This window comes from Ostrea edulis, chromosome 6, assembly GCF_947568905.1.
Source record: "Ostrea edulis chromosome 6, xbOstEdul1.1, whole genome shotgun sequence".
NCBI classification, from domain to species: domain Eukaryota; kingdom Metazoa; phylum Mollusca; class Bivalvia; order Ostreida; family Ostreidae; genus Ostrea; species Ostrea edulis.
In genome coordinates this window covers 30,977,322-30,991,527 of record NC_079169.1, presented here as the reverse complement: position 1 = coordinate 30,991,527, position 14,206 = coordinate 30,977,322, and the positions used below count along the sequence as shown (strand labels likewise).

General features: G+C 35.2%; 1 protein-coding gene across 3 annotated transcripts in view; it reads left to right on the top strand.

Moving 5' to 3' along the window:
* LOC125646649 (sialin-like) overlaps positions 1-13,258 on the top strand; it is a 35,541-nt gene extending 22,283 nt beyond the window's left edge. For all 3 annotated transcript variants that reach the window (XM_048873120.2, XM_048873119.2, XM_048873117.2), the window contains 4 exons: positions 3,682-3,814; positions 4,449-4,604; positions 4,897-4,982; positions 12,548-13,258. In XM_048873120.2, coding sequence (XP_048729077.1) covers positions 3,682-3,814; positions 4,449-4,604; positions 4,897-4,982; positions 12,548-12,760 — 588 coding nt within the window. In that variant the 3' untranslated portion in view covers positions 12,761-13,258. The remainder of the gene's footprint in view (positions 1-3,681; positions 3,815-4,448; positions 4,605-4,896; positions 4,983-12,547) is intronic.
* The last annotated feature ends 948 nt before the right edge of the window (positions 13,259-14,206 follow it).

The following is a 14,206-nucleotide window of genomic DNA, read 5'->3' as shown; positions in this document are numbered from 1 at the left end:
TGACCTACTTTTTGAAAACTTTAACCTTGCTAATAACTTTTGAACAATAAGTGATAGAGCTTTGATATTTCACATGAGTATTCCTTGTGACAAGACCTTTCCATAGGTACCAACATTTTTGACCCTGTGACCTTGACGTTGGAGTTTGACCTACTTTTTGAAAACTTTAAAGGACACATCTCGTGTTTTCAAAGTATACAGAATTATATGCATTTTGTCTTCCGTATGCTTATAGAAATTAATTGTAATAGTTCGTTCATTGAAGTATTGCGATAATTTGCCACAATACGGACTTAAATCTAAGCCCCGATTTCAAAAAGCCTAGTTAATTAGATAGGTAGTCACGTGGTACAGTGACGTCATATGCGACCTTCGTCGATCAACTTGTTGTAATAGTAGTGTTAGATATTTTTAAAAACTCGGGTTTTAGGGGCCTAATTTATTTACCATGGATAACATTTATTTCGATGTTGACAAATTTCCCGAGTCTTACATCTTTTAGCCACCAGTGCATACAAATAGCGACCCAAATGTAGCGAGGAAAGCGAATATGAAATTTGCGAGTAAATAATGTTTACATGGGATCACTGTCTAAACTCTATTTGGTAATGCCATTTCTGTAAACAACTGTAATTAGTGTTGTTGCTTTTCTAAAATAAACAGTGCAATTATTATAAAATTTATTTTTGGAGAAGTTAGATAGGCCTAAATTATAATACGATTATGTAGTATTGACAACTAGGCCTACTGTGACAGGGTGCATTTCGGGGGGAAAAATATAATAAAAATGATCAAACTTATTGTGAAAATCACAATACTTTTAAATTATTTTATTCAAGCAATTTTATTAATCATTATATTTTGTTATCTACACGTTGTTACTTAGGAAGTGGGAGCGCTGCGTGCTGTTGTTGTAAACACGTACGCGTTCCTTAAAAAAAAAAAAATGAACGCATTATAATTCAATTCAAAGTTGGGAAATATCATATTTTATTATTTATAATTGAAAGTTCTATTATCTTTTATCTTTAAATTTCGTTTTTAAAACTACCAATTGGTAGACACTGCTAGCAAAGTTCTGTCTATATGTTGTTACAAGGTGAAGGTCAGTTGGTGCGAGTGTGTATTGAATTTGAGAGCAGAACGGAATGCATATGCGGTAGGCCTATATGTAACAGTGCGAAGCTTCGATAGAACCATTTTCTCGCAGTTTATAGACGTCTTTGTCCAAGAGCTTGTTTGAAAAAGTACAGGGACAAATTCTACTGGGGTTTTTTTATGGTAAAGTCGTTATGCCGACAAAAAATATTCACGTCTTGTCCCTCATACCTTCCTTCGAAAATTGAAAAAAACACAGTCCAAATCATCTCTACTGACAGCAAGTACACCCTTAAACGGCACAAAACAACCCAGTGCAGTGTTATTTACAAACCGTTAATGTGGTAATTGTTTGTTTGTCAATTAAATCTAATCTGTTTATGAAATGGCTAACAACTGTTTTCAAATCTTCTTGCTCGAGGTCGCATATGACGTCACAGATAATGGCGCGTAAAATATCGAAGAAAATATGCATATCGCAAGATTTGAATTTCATCGCTATCAAACTCGAAAACTACGCAAACTGTTTCTTTTAAAACACATGTAAAGTAGTTTTAGGCATGAAATGAATTAATTTTGCTGAAAAAATTAAAAAGTTTAAAAACATGCGATGTGTCCTTTAACCTTGCTAATAGCTTTTGAACAGTAAGAATAAGACTTTGATATTTCACATGAGTATTCCTTGTGACAAGACCTTTTCGTGGGTACCAACATTTTAGACCCTGTGACCTTGACGTTGGAGTTTGACCTACTTTTTGAAAACTTTAACCTTGCTAATAGCTTTTGAACAGTAAGAATAAGACTTTGATATTTCACATGAGTATTCCTTGTGACAAGACCTTTTCGTGGGTACCAACATTTTTGACCCTGTGACCTTGACCTTGGAGTTTGACCTACTTTTTGAAAACTTTAACCTTGCTAATAACTTTTGAACAGTAAGTGATAGAGCTTTGATATTTCACATGAGTATTCCTTGTTACAAGACCTTTCCATTGGTATTGAACCTTTTGACCTTGACATTTGACCTACTTTTAATTTTTTTTTTACATTGGTCATAACTTCTAAATGGTAAATATTAGAGCTTTCATATTGTACATGAGCATTTCTTTTGACAAGATCTTTTTACTGGTACCAAAATATTTGCCCTTGTGACCTTGGCCATCTTCAGAATTGGCCATTATCGGGGGCATTTGTGTTTCACAAACACATCTTGTTGGCTTATCTTTTCATGTACACGTCTGCAAGAAAATTTGAAAGTTTTTTTATGGATATTTGGTGAAATGTTTTTATAATGTTTGTGGTAAAACTTTTAATTTGTTAATGTTACATTTTAATTCATAAACCCTGTTTGATGCTAACTAAATTTTATATGAAATACTTTTAAAATGACTTAGATTTCTAATCGTGAGAATATGAATTCATGAGTGGTCTCTTGATCAAGAGTTTTTATGCGCCTGTCAAAGACGGGATGTATTATGGTATAGCATTATCCGTCTGTCTGTCCGGACCTTGTAGGCAAAATGAACTATATGCTCCAGGATCTTACAACATTTGATAACCATGATGAGAGGAAGATGCCTATTGTTTTTCAAGGTCAAAGGTCAAGTCGTAATATCAGTGTTAGGAAAACATTGTAGGCAGAATACAGCCTGATTTATTGGGACTAGGACCATCAAACTTTGTACATACATACTCCTCATGCCAAGTGGAGAATGCTTTTTGTTCTTCAAGGTCATAGTATCACTCAGTAGGAAAACCTTGTAGGTAGGATACAGACTGAACCGTTGGCGCTAGGACCGTCAAACTTGGTACACATATACCTTATGCCAAGCAAGAGGATACCTATTGTTTTTCAAGGTCAAGGTCGTAGTATCATCTTGTTAAAAAAACCTTGTTTTCATTTTTCAGATTTTTTTGGTTACAAATATAGGTATTGCCCTGAAATTTTGTGACAACCTCCCTCGTAGAGAAATACGTAATAAGTTCACATTTCAATGTGATTGGTGCACTGTGACCTACTTTAGGGCTAAAAGTAGATCAAATAGTTTTCTGGACTTTTTCTCATCATGGACACTGAAGGTCTAATGGGCCTATGTTGTACCATTTGTGGTAATGTTGTTAAATGTATATTAGCAATATAAGAGTAAAAGCTAGTAATTTTTTTTGCTTCTAATGAAATTACACAAAAATAAATTCCTCGTGTATATTTAGGAATCTGCGGTAATGTGATTACAAGATTTCTATTTACTTCTGATGATCAAACTCTGCAACACCTTTTTTGTTTAATGCAGTTGTAAACATTTTGTTATGATTTATGTATTAGGTGCAGTTGTAAACATTTTGTTATGATTTACATTTATGTATTAGATGCAGTTGAAAAATTTTATGAGTTGTGATTTACATTGTGTTCTATTTTACATGGGAGTTACATTATGTGTCTAAAGCAGTCATAAGCATTTTACAAGTTGTTATTAAATATTTTATCTGTCATGATTTCATATTATATGTTTGGTGCAGTTGTAAACATTTTGCGTGTTTTTATTTCACCTGCATGGTGCAGTTATAAATGTCTTGTCTCTGCAGGACGGCTTTCTCTCAGCGTTGCCCTATTTAGTATGCTGGATGTGTCAGACTTCATCAGGACAAATTGCAGACTTCATAAGGAGGAATAAATATCTAAGCACTGTATCTACCAGAAAACTGTTCAACTCGTGTGGTAAGAATATATGTTGTTAATCTTTTCCCATCCATCCTGTTGTTGTATATTTCAGGCTGGCTGTTGTGTTGTGTATTTCAGGCTGGCTGTTGTGTTGTGTATTTCAGGCTGGCTGTTGTGTTGTATATTTCAGGCTGGCTGTTGTGTTGTGTATTTCAGGCTGGCTGTTGTGTTGTGTATTTCAGGCTGGCTGTTGTGTTGTGTATTTCAGGCTGGCTGTTTTGTTGTGTATTTCAGGCTGGCTGTTGTGTTGTATATTTCAGGCTGGCTGTTTTGTTGTGTATTTCAGGCTGGCTGTTGTGTTGTGTATTTCAGGCTGGATGTTGTGTTGTGTATTTCAGGCTGGATGTTGTGTTGTATATTTCAGGCTGGCTGTTGTGTTGTGTATTTCAGGCTGGATGTTGTGTTGTGTATTTCAGGCTGGATGTTGTGTTGTATATTTCAGGCTGGATGTTGTGTTGTGTATTTCAGGCTGGATGTTGTGTTGTGTATTTCAGGCTGACTGTTGTGTTGTGTATTTCAGGCTGGCTGTTGTGTTGTGTATTTCAGGTTGGCTGTTGTGTTGTGTATTTCAGGCAGGCTGTTGCGTATTTTAAGTTGACCTTTTTCTATCTAGTTGTGTTGTATATTTCAGGCTTACTTTTCCCAGCCATCCTGTTGTGTTGTGTCCAGTTTGCAGGCTGTAACCATGCAGCAGTAGTTGCCATAGTAACCTTTGCCGTGGGGCTGGGAGGGTTATGTATGGGCGGGTTTAACTGTAATCACATTGACATCGCTTCCAATTTCTCAGGTATGTAGACTTCAACATCTAGCATAAATTTCTATGATGAATTAAGATTGATAGTGTGTCAAACTTCATTGTATGTTTATGTGAAAGTTTATATAAAATTTTCAGACTGTTTTATCAAACAGTATACAAAATCTTGTGCACTGCAGCATATAATCAGAAGATTGTGTAAAATTGCTGATTTTCATTCATTGTCATGTGATTTTAAAAGCTTTTTATCATTTCTAATGCTTTTATGAAAATGTTCCTATATATACACATGTACAAAGCATTTCTGGTATTTTTTGTTAATAAGGAACTCTAATGGGCATTACCAACATGTTTGCCACAATCCCAGGATTCCTTGGGCCAGCTGTGGTTGGATGGCTGACCAGTCATGAGGTAAAAAAAAAACACAAAAAAAACTTGAGGCTGTAATTGGAACATGAGGTGTAAAAAAAAACACACCAAAAAAACTCGAGGCTGTAATTGGAACATGAGGTGAAAACAAAAACTTGAGGCTGTAATTGGAAAGATAGGAAGAAATTTATTGGTGCATTATCAGTATGACTTTAGTGTATAAAGATAATTTAGAATTACATAAATCTAAATACATGTACAGTGAAACTTCTCCAAACCGGCCCCTCAGAAAACCGGTTCTCCCTCAATATCAGCCGATTTTCAAAGTCCCGGCAGAAACCTTAACATTTCCTCACAAAGAAAGTCTCACAAAACCGGCCACCCCTGAAAACCGGACATCAGCCACTTTTTAGAGTACAATTGTTAACAAACATGTGTAAATTACCCTTATAATACTGGCCACTATTTGAAGACTAGAAAATTTTGGCCAGAGGGGGATTAAGACTGGCCAGGTGTGAAAAATGACTGACCTTATGGCCAGGTGGGAAATTATCTACTGGAGGTGTGAAAAACAAGTGCCCTCTATAAGTTCTACAGTTTACCTGTGCTGTCCAGAGTGTTAATTGGTGCTTGGCTAATCCAAGGGACCCTTTCAAATTTCTGTCCAAAATGTTATAAACAGATATGCACATATTGAATGGATACAATCAATACGCCATATTGTTGCATCATGGATATAAGCGTTGTTGATATAAATATAATATAAACAAACCCATGACTGTTAATGATAATTTTCAATAGATAAATGATTTTTGGAGGGTTTCCATAGACTTAAAATTCTTAAGAAACATCTAAATTAAAATTATATATTTACTACTGTACTTTTCAAAAATGTCAAAACAAATTTGTTAACGATATAAGCAATGGACGTAAACAGTTTTTATATGTAAGAGGAATTCCAATAATAGACCTCTGTGTTTTCTTTATGTGTCCTGTTATAAATTTTTAGTTAAAATTAGATGATTGCAGCAAGACTTTTTCTTGTAATAATTGCCTGTAAGTACTAGCAGACTAGTTTGATCTCCACCGATAATTGATCATAGATCCCCATATCAAAGAGAGCAGTACTACTCTGTGTATTAATTGCAGCAATCAAATGGCTATGTGTTTGTTTTGTTTATTAAAACATAAGCTGAAATTCTACATAAATGCTGCTACTCTACATATTTCTATACATACTAGTATGTGAAATGCAGTTTTATTTAAACGGACTGTTTTCCATTATCTATGCATGTCAATGTAAAAATGTTTATTCATGTTTAATTAGTTTTAGTGCTATAAATTGAAAATAAACATGTTAGTAAATGATTTTGTTTTATTTCCAATAGTGAAATAATGGTCCTTGAACACCATATTATATGGTTTGTGGTATGTCAATGAAATATCTAATAAAAATTGAGCTGAAATGTCTCTAAATGCTAAATTCTCGGTATTCCGTCCACCCCTCTAAACCGGCCGTTTTTTTTCGGTCCGACAGCTGGCCGGTTTAGAGAAGTTTCACTGTATATGTAATTGCAAGCACTGATTAGACAATACATAGGAAGCCTCCAAGTACACAAATGATATACGGGCTTTTTGAGGGGCTAACATCATACAGTTATTGACATTTTTTGAGGTCAATATGATGCTTTAGATACCTGGGAAATATAATATTCACCAAGCCCAAAGGGGAAGGGGAATATTGTAATTTGAGGGTAGTTAAAGCATCATACCGACCGAGATTTAAATGTCCATGATTATTTCATTATATGATTGGAAGACCTGGTTAAGGCTGTCTAAAGTTAATTCTACGTTTAACGTCACCCGCGCGCGTAGGTTTCGGCGAAATTGCTGTTTTGAAAAAACAAACAAATCCGGATTTGAAGTAGTCATTCAGGTTTGGTTTTTCATTTAGCGACTTAATTCTACATCCCGTGTAAGAGGAAAACGCACTGAAAAATTTAATCAGAGGCCCTTAAATGAAGAAAATGGAAGTATATGCCACTATTAAAGTAAAGAAAACGTACAAAGATGGTTTGAACCGAACTAATCTCAGCAAGATTCGTCGAGGCTGGATATTTGGACTGACTCCTCTTCTGAATGTCAGACCAGTGTCACACAAAGTGATTCGGGAAATCTTGCCTGAAATTCAGCCGCTTTTTGCGATTAAAATGGGTTAAGCAATTCCTTGATCGCTTCATCTTTTCGTCTTAGACATCCTATTAACTCCCTATCACATTTCATATTTACCTTCTCAACAGTGAAGAGTTCCGATGTACTATTTCATGACGGTTTGTACTACGATTGGAAATACAGAACTTGCTGATTGATAATTACCTTGTACAAAGCATTTAATCATAAAAATTAAAAGCACTAAAAAGAAAACTGTAATTATTTAATCAATTTATTTGAAGGCGTCCTAAACTATCGGAATCCTGCCTTGTATTTGTAGATGTGAAGGTACAATCCTGATCTTTTAGTTGTGGTACACCAGATTAGCATCTTCATTTCAAAATTGTATTTTAAAAAATCAACACAAAACAAAGTAAAGCATGTTTTAAACTTTAAGATGTGTCATTATAAAAATGTATGAAATATTGTCATCATAATTAATTGTAACTGAGTCACGTGTCTAGCAACTATTTCCACAAAAGGAAGTTTTCCTTTAGTTTGCTATGTTTGTGGTGATGAAAATCCATTGGATGTACCACCTGATATTATCGCAAGCCACTACTCTGCTCACCCAATCTGCATGGTGTGTTCGCAGAAGGGATACAAACCCAGATTAAGGAAAAAGTCTTTGCTGGGAAAACGCAAAAATTGACTTGGACTTGAAAATCAAATCCCACAATGTGTTTAATTTGACATATTACGTTTTTGGTCACTAAATTGGGTGATGTCTATTTGAAATTGTTGATTTTTGGGTCACTGAATAGGTGATTTTCAATAAATACACATTTGTTTAAAAAAAATTTTGTTTATTTTTTCCCTCCCTCCCTCGTAGGTTTTGAGGTGACATTAAACGTAGAATTAATTTTGAACAGCCTAACGTAGTTTACAAAACAATACCTTGTTGGTCATCTTTGTTTACAGTTACAAAACAATACCTTGTTGCCATCTTTGTTTACAGTTGCAAGACATTGTTGAAAGTGATTTAAGATGCAAGTTTTCATTGGACGACTAAAAGATAATTATCAATCTGAGAATTCCCAATTTATATGTTAGTCTGATGTTGGAAAAATTGAATGTTAATATTCACTTCAAAGGCATTTTTAGATCAAAATTTGTCTATCGTCAGTGTTGGCGTAAACTTTTCACATTTTCATCTTCTTCTCCAGAACCACTGGGTCAATTTCAACCAAACTTGGCACAATTTGGACCCAAAACTCCTCGTAACCATAATTAAAGGAAAGGATTGAACTCTGACCTAAATAAAACACTACCCACTCGCATCAAATGCCTTAAAAATCAAAAAATTGTTTTAAAATATGTAATCTGCAGATCGCTGTGCATAAAGTAATGTCTCAACTTCATGTATGTCGAATTTCAAGTCACAGGGTCTTAACATTTAATTTACTGGTCCGGGTCACTTGAGCAGTGAAATTCAGACAAGTGGGACACACTTCGTATATATTGTAGGGAATTTCACATATAAAGTTCTTTATGTATGATATATCTGGGTCTTTTATTCTACAACAACATCAATTGCTAACAAAACCAGCCAATTTGACAATACTAATGCCCACAAGAAACACCTAATCTGATTGGATGCATGTTATCCAATGCAAAAAGTCAGTAAGCTAGGTTAATTTGGCATATTACATCAATTTGAAGACAAAAATATGTGTCTTGTGTCATGGTAAATACAAAACGCAGAAACAGCATTTTTAGATTATTCATAAGTGTCCAAGTAGCTTAGCATATCGACTGCAAATCTATAGATTGTGATTTCGAGTCTAGCAGGTGTTTTTTTTTCTTTCTTAAAGATGACTTTCAACTAAAACTACATTTTTGACAAAATAAAGTAAATTTCAAAATAGTGTTGTACATATTCTCCACTTTTCATCCATATCGAATTTCTCTGGTGTGGTATGAGGGCTGTTCGATATGTAATGTGTATTGTACTACAGCGCGATAACGCTTTGCATGATTTCATGGATGATGATACTCTTGAATAGCTCTATTCAATACCTTTCCAACAGTATAAACACGAGCCTTCAGCTTCACATAGTTTTAAACTTATAGTCATTTCAATAGAGCCAATTGTTGACCATTGTTGAAAAAATGGTTGGGAAACGGGTTGGGAATTTTGAAGAAATTAGGGCTTATATAAAAGTTTGCACAAAACTCGGTCATTCGGTAATGCAGATTTTTACTGAATTGGGGGAAGTTTATGGGTCTGATAAGATATCTCATGAGACAGTTCGTAGGTGGAGAAAGAAATTTCTGACTGGCACAGAATCCGTCAAAGATGCAGCAAAATCTGGCCGACCTGTGACTTTAACAGGCAAGGCAAATGTCTCAAAAGTCAGGGAAATGATTGAAAGTGATGGCAGATACACAATTCGTGATATTGCCAAAGCTGTTGGCATATTGCTATCGCGGGTACATTTCTTTTTGAAGCGCATTTTGAAAGTACGAAAGATTTCTGCCAGATGGATACAGCATATATTGTCAGATGACCAGAAACGGGTACGAGTACAAACCTTGTTTCCCAAATTCAATCAAAGATAATTTGCAAACATTGTTACTGGTGACGAAACATGGGTTCACTATTTCGCACCTGTAAGAAAAATTGGAAACAAAATATGGCTAACTAAACACGGTAGAAGGCCTGTAGTTCCCAAAAGAACCATAAGCACAAAGAAGGTTTTTTTATTGCATATTCTTCTCAATTCATACATGCCAACTTTTGAAAATCCCCATGGGGGATTTCGCGCGTGACGACCTTTTTTCAACGCTCAAAATTCACAACATTTTACCATGAAAATAAATATTTGTCTTTTCAAATAAAATATCAATCTAATCATTATACATGTATCATACATTAACACAACATCAAGTGTGTTTGACCATTAACTTTAAAAAAAACTATATAAAAAAAACACTTTGAAAGATATACATAAGTATTTTATTAAAATCATCTATTCAGCAAAAAATCCTCTCCAACAAGTCACATACATATTATCAAATAATACTAAAGTTGCATCCTTTTACACCATATACACATTGGCTGGTCTATATATCAAAATTTAAATTAAAGCACATGCATTTAGGTACGACTACATCTTGGTTGTCTGTAAACATGGGCTTGCAGAGTCTGGTGGAACAATTTGCATTGCAACCAGAAAAGGAGTGATCTGCCCTGCTATGAAGTTTTCGAACAAAACCTTTGCACCCATGACATCTGAAATAATTACCAGGAAAAAAACACATCAAAATATACATTTTTACTTGTAAATTAAGGATACTTGTTAATATAAAATTCAGTACAGACTTGTGCGAATTACGCATCACAAAGTCTATTGAATACTACACTATATAGACTATGTAATACATCGCTATAGACAGATAGATTCGGATAGCCTATATTATTATAGTTGGAAAAACATATATTTGCATATTTTGGATGCTGTCAGCGAGAGGCAAAAATCGGGAATGTCCGATTGTTTGGTGGTGACACTATTATCGTTGTCATTCACGTTTGTGTAAAGGATATGTCAATTTGAAATCCGTCTTCCCGATTAATTACTATCAAAACATGCTTCACACTGTCCAATAAGCACCCCGACACAGGCAGAGCAGGTAAATTACATCACCCCGATACCATGCGACACAGGTAAACAGCAATGGCTGACTATTGTCCCGATTTCTGATTGGCCAGTTCAGAAATGACACGGAAGATATTTTTAGAAAATTGGGATTTCGGGGTATTTTTGCAATCCCGATCGGGATATCGGGATTTGCCTTTTCAACTGCTTCAAATCGGGAGAATCCCGCACAAATCGGGAAAGTTGGCATGTATGTCTCATGTGATGGTATAGCCGTACAAATTCTGGTGCCAAAGGGCAAAAGTGTTACAGGTCGGTATTACCGAGATATTATACTAAAAAAGCTCAAGAAATATTATCATAAACGACACCCTTTGTCAAAATTTAGGCATGTTCGTCTACTTCATGATAAAGCTCCATCACATACATCTGAGCTTGTGAAGCAATTTTTGAAGTCAGAAGGTAGGTTACTGTCTTGCCACACCCACCACACTCTCCAGATTTAGCCCCATGTGACTTTTTCCTTTTTCCAAAACTTCAAAAGTTCTTATCTGGTCGCTGTTACAAGTCCCGACAAGCCCTCGGTTCAGCCATCAGTCAGTGCCTCAGAGGTCTATCTAAATCAGCGTACCGTGACACATTTCAGAAATGGATTCCGAGATTGAAATTATGTATTTCAAACCACAGAGAATACTTTGAAGGGATGTAATGTTAATTTTACTATTTGAGTCGAATGCTTTGAAATATCGTACAATCCACATTACATATCGAACAGCTCCCGTATTCCTCCTTAACTGTGTTTATAATGTCTTTGTAACATATGTTAATATAGTGTTATATCAAATACTCATTGTGAAAAATTTATTGTGTAAAACAGAAGGTTAGTTGAGATTGGAACCAGAGGATATAATGTTCAAATTTCCAAGGTCTAAGAAAATGTTATGTCCAAAGTTTACTGTATATCCTATTTCCAAACGTCTTTTAAAAGTACTAGGTCAATGTGATTTAATCAGAAATGCTATGTTTCTTTGATGAAAATTTTAGAAATTCATATTTAATGTGATTTAATTTAGATTCTTGAAACATAAATGAAATATACAAGATAACATGAAAACACTATTAAATGCCAAATTGATCATTGCAAGTCCAAAATTGACCATCTCTGGTCAGTCTGGTGCCAATTTCCCCAAATGCTGAAATGTCAGACTAGGTGCCAATATGACCTGGTGCCAAAATGACTAGAATTCTTTTTGCAACACTAGGTGTATACAACAAAGGTAAGGCATAAAATTTCTGTAAAACCAGTTTAAAATTTCTGCTGGAGCGATTCGTTTGGCTGACAAAATGGGCACTATGATGTGACCCTGAATGGGATGGTGTTAGATCCTTATTTAGCAAACTGTTTGAGCAGATCAAAGAGTATAATTGATTATATCCATACACAGATTCAACTTTCAATTGATGTGGTAAACAACAAAGAAGTAAAAAAAAAATGTTGAGAAAGTTTTAGCTAACTGACTGTACATTAGATATATATTTGTCTGTTCTCTTCCACTAAATTGGAATATTTAATTGTGCAAGGGAAATGAAGTACATGTAATTGAGAAGGAATAATGCCAAGGGGAGGTAATGCTATACAGATCATGACCAAATACAGTGACAAAAAATGTTTTTTATAGAGTGTAGTTTTAGAGGATTGTTGGCAACAAAATACTGCCTAACAGTTTAGTATTAAAATAAGAGAAATATTAGATAATATATCACAATTATCATTAAATGTCCTCATCTCTTTAACAGAATACACGGGGACAGTGGCAGATTGTGTTTTACATCTCGGCAGCGATCTATGTGACGGGATGCCTGTTCTTCAATGTGTTTGCCAAAGGAGAAGAACAATCTTGGAACAATCCTGAGGTGTCTGTGTTAGTGTTTAAAGGAAGGACAATCAATGATCGAGAACAGTCGGACAGCAGCAGGGAGAGCACACTGGCCAAAGTCCAGGCATATTGACCAATTACTGGACACTGTCCGGGGAATTTCCAAGACATCGAATGCTAGGAAACTACTTGGAGGGAATCCCTAGAGTGTTTTTAGAACAATTATAAAAAGGAAGTATATGTTATGTTTAGTCAGAGGTGTTGGCTGTACAGCCACTGTTCTATCATCTGTGGGGCGTTTAGTTATACAGCCACTGTTCTGTAGTTTGTGATGCATTTGCTGTACAAACATTTGCCCAGTGAATGGTGGATTGGATTGCAACACGGGTAAAATTGTATCCAATTTGTTGTTTTTACAGTATGTTATGAAAATGTGTACTGGATACAGCTTTGCAAACTGCTGATGTACATCTTAATTAGTTTGAATGATTGGGTGTGAAAATGTTGTGAATGCATGTGTTGAAAATGTACGTTCCACTTAAAATTTTGGCACTATGAGCCTCTTGTGTTTTTGAAATGATATGAAATTGTTAATTTTTGAAGAATAAAATTGTTTCATTTTTTGTTGGAACATGGATACTTGTTGTCTGGTGTCACGATAGTGGTCAGGACTTTGATCTTGAAAGATCCCAAGTTCAGTTTTTATTTACTGTTAATAGTACTATCCAATTGGTTACTCCTGATGAGGTCAGTATGATGAAGTGAGGCATTAGGAAATTGGCATTTGGGGTGGTCTGACCCTTCTGAAGCCAAGGTCATAGGGTTGAGGCTGAGGTCTGGTCAGACCACCAAAAGTGCCAGGTCAATGCAAAAATAAGGGGGGGGGGGGTGCATTTAAAAATCTTCTCAAGAACCATTGGACCAGAAAAGCTAAAATTTACATGAAAGCATCTTGACATAGTGGAGCTGGCACACACCGCCGACCGCCCCGCCCCTAAAATTTTCAAATTTAAGGTAAATTATGGTATCTTGTTTAGAAAAATGTACTAAACGATAAAAGTAGCAATAATTTCTACAACTCCTGGAGAAATCAATGACACTTCATTATTATTCTGACAAGGGATGTTGAGGAAGTCAGTCACTGGTCCGATACTTACTTACTTCGTGGGTCCAAACATTGTACATTTATTTCTTAAACCTATCCAGTTGAAGAATTGTATGTCAACAGGACTACATTTTGTGGTGGAAGGATCAAAAGGTTCCAAATCTGCACAATTTTACAGTTTCTGTTTTATTCATTTATACCCCGTGACATGTATTTCAATATATGATACAAGTAGTAGAGACTGGGAACTAATTCAAATGTTGTAATTTGGTTTGTATATTTTTACAATGTCTATTTCGAATTTACTCAAAATTTAGGATTGTTTTCAATAATAATTTTTTTAAATCCATAACACCCCCCCCCCCCACACACACACACACACCCTCAAAGTTACATTTTGAATTTTAAGGCAAGACTTTATAACTTATGTGCAGTTTTAAAACTGAAAGTGTTCTCGTTGGGGGGGGGGGGGGG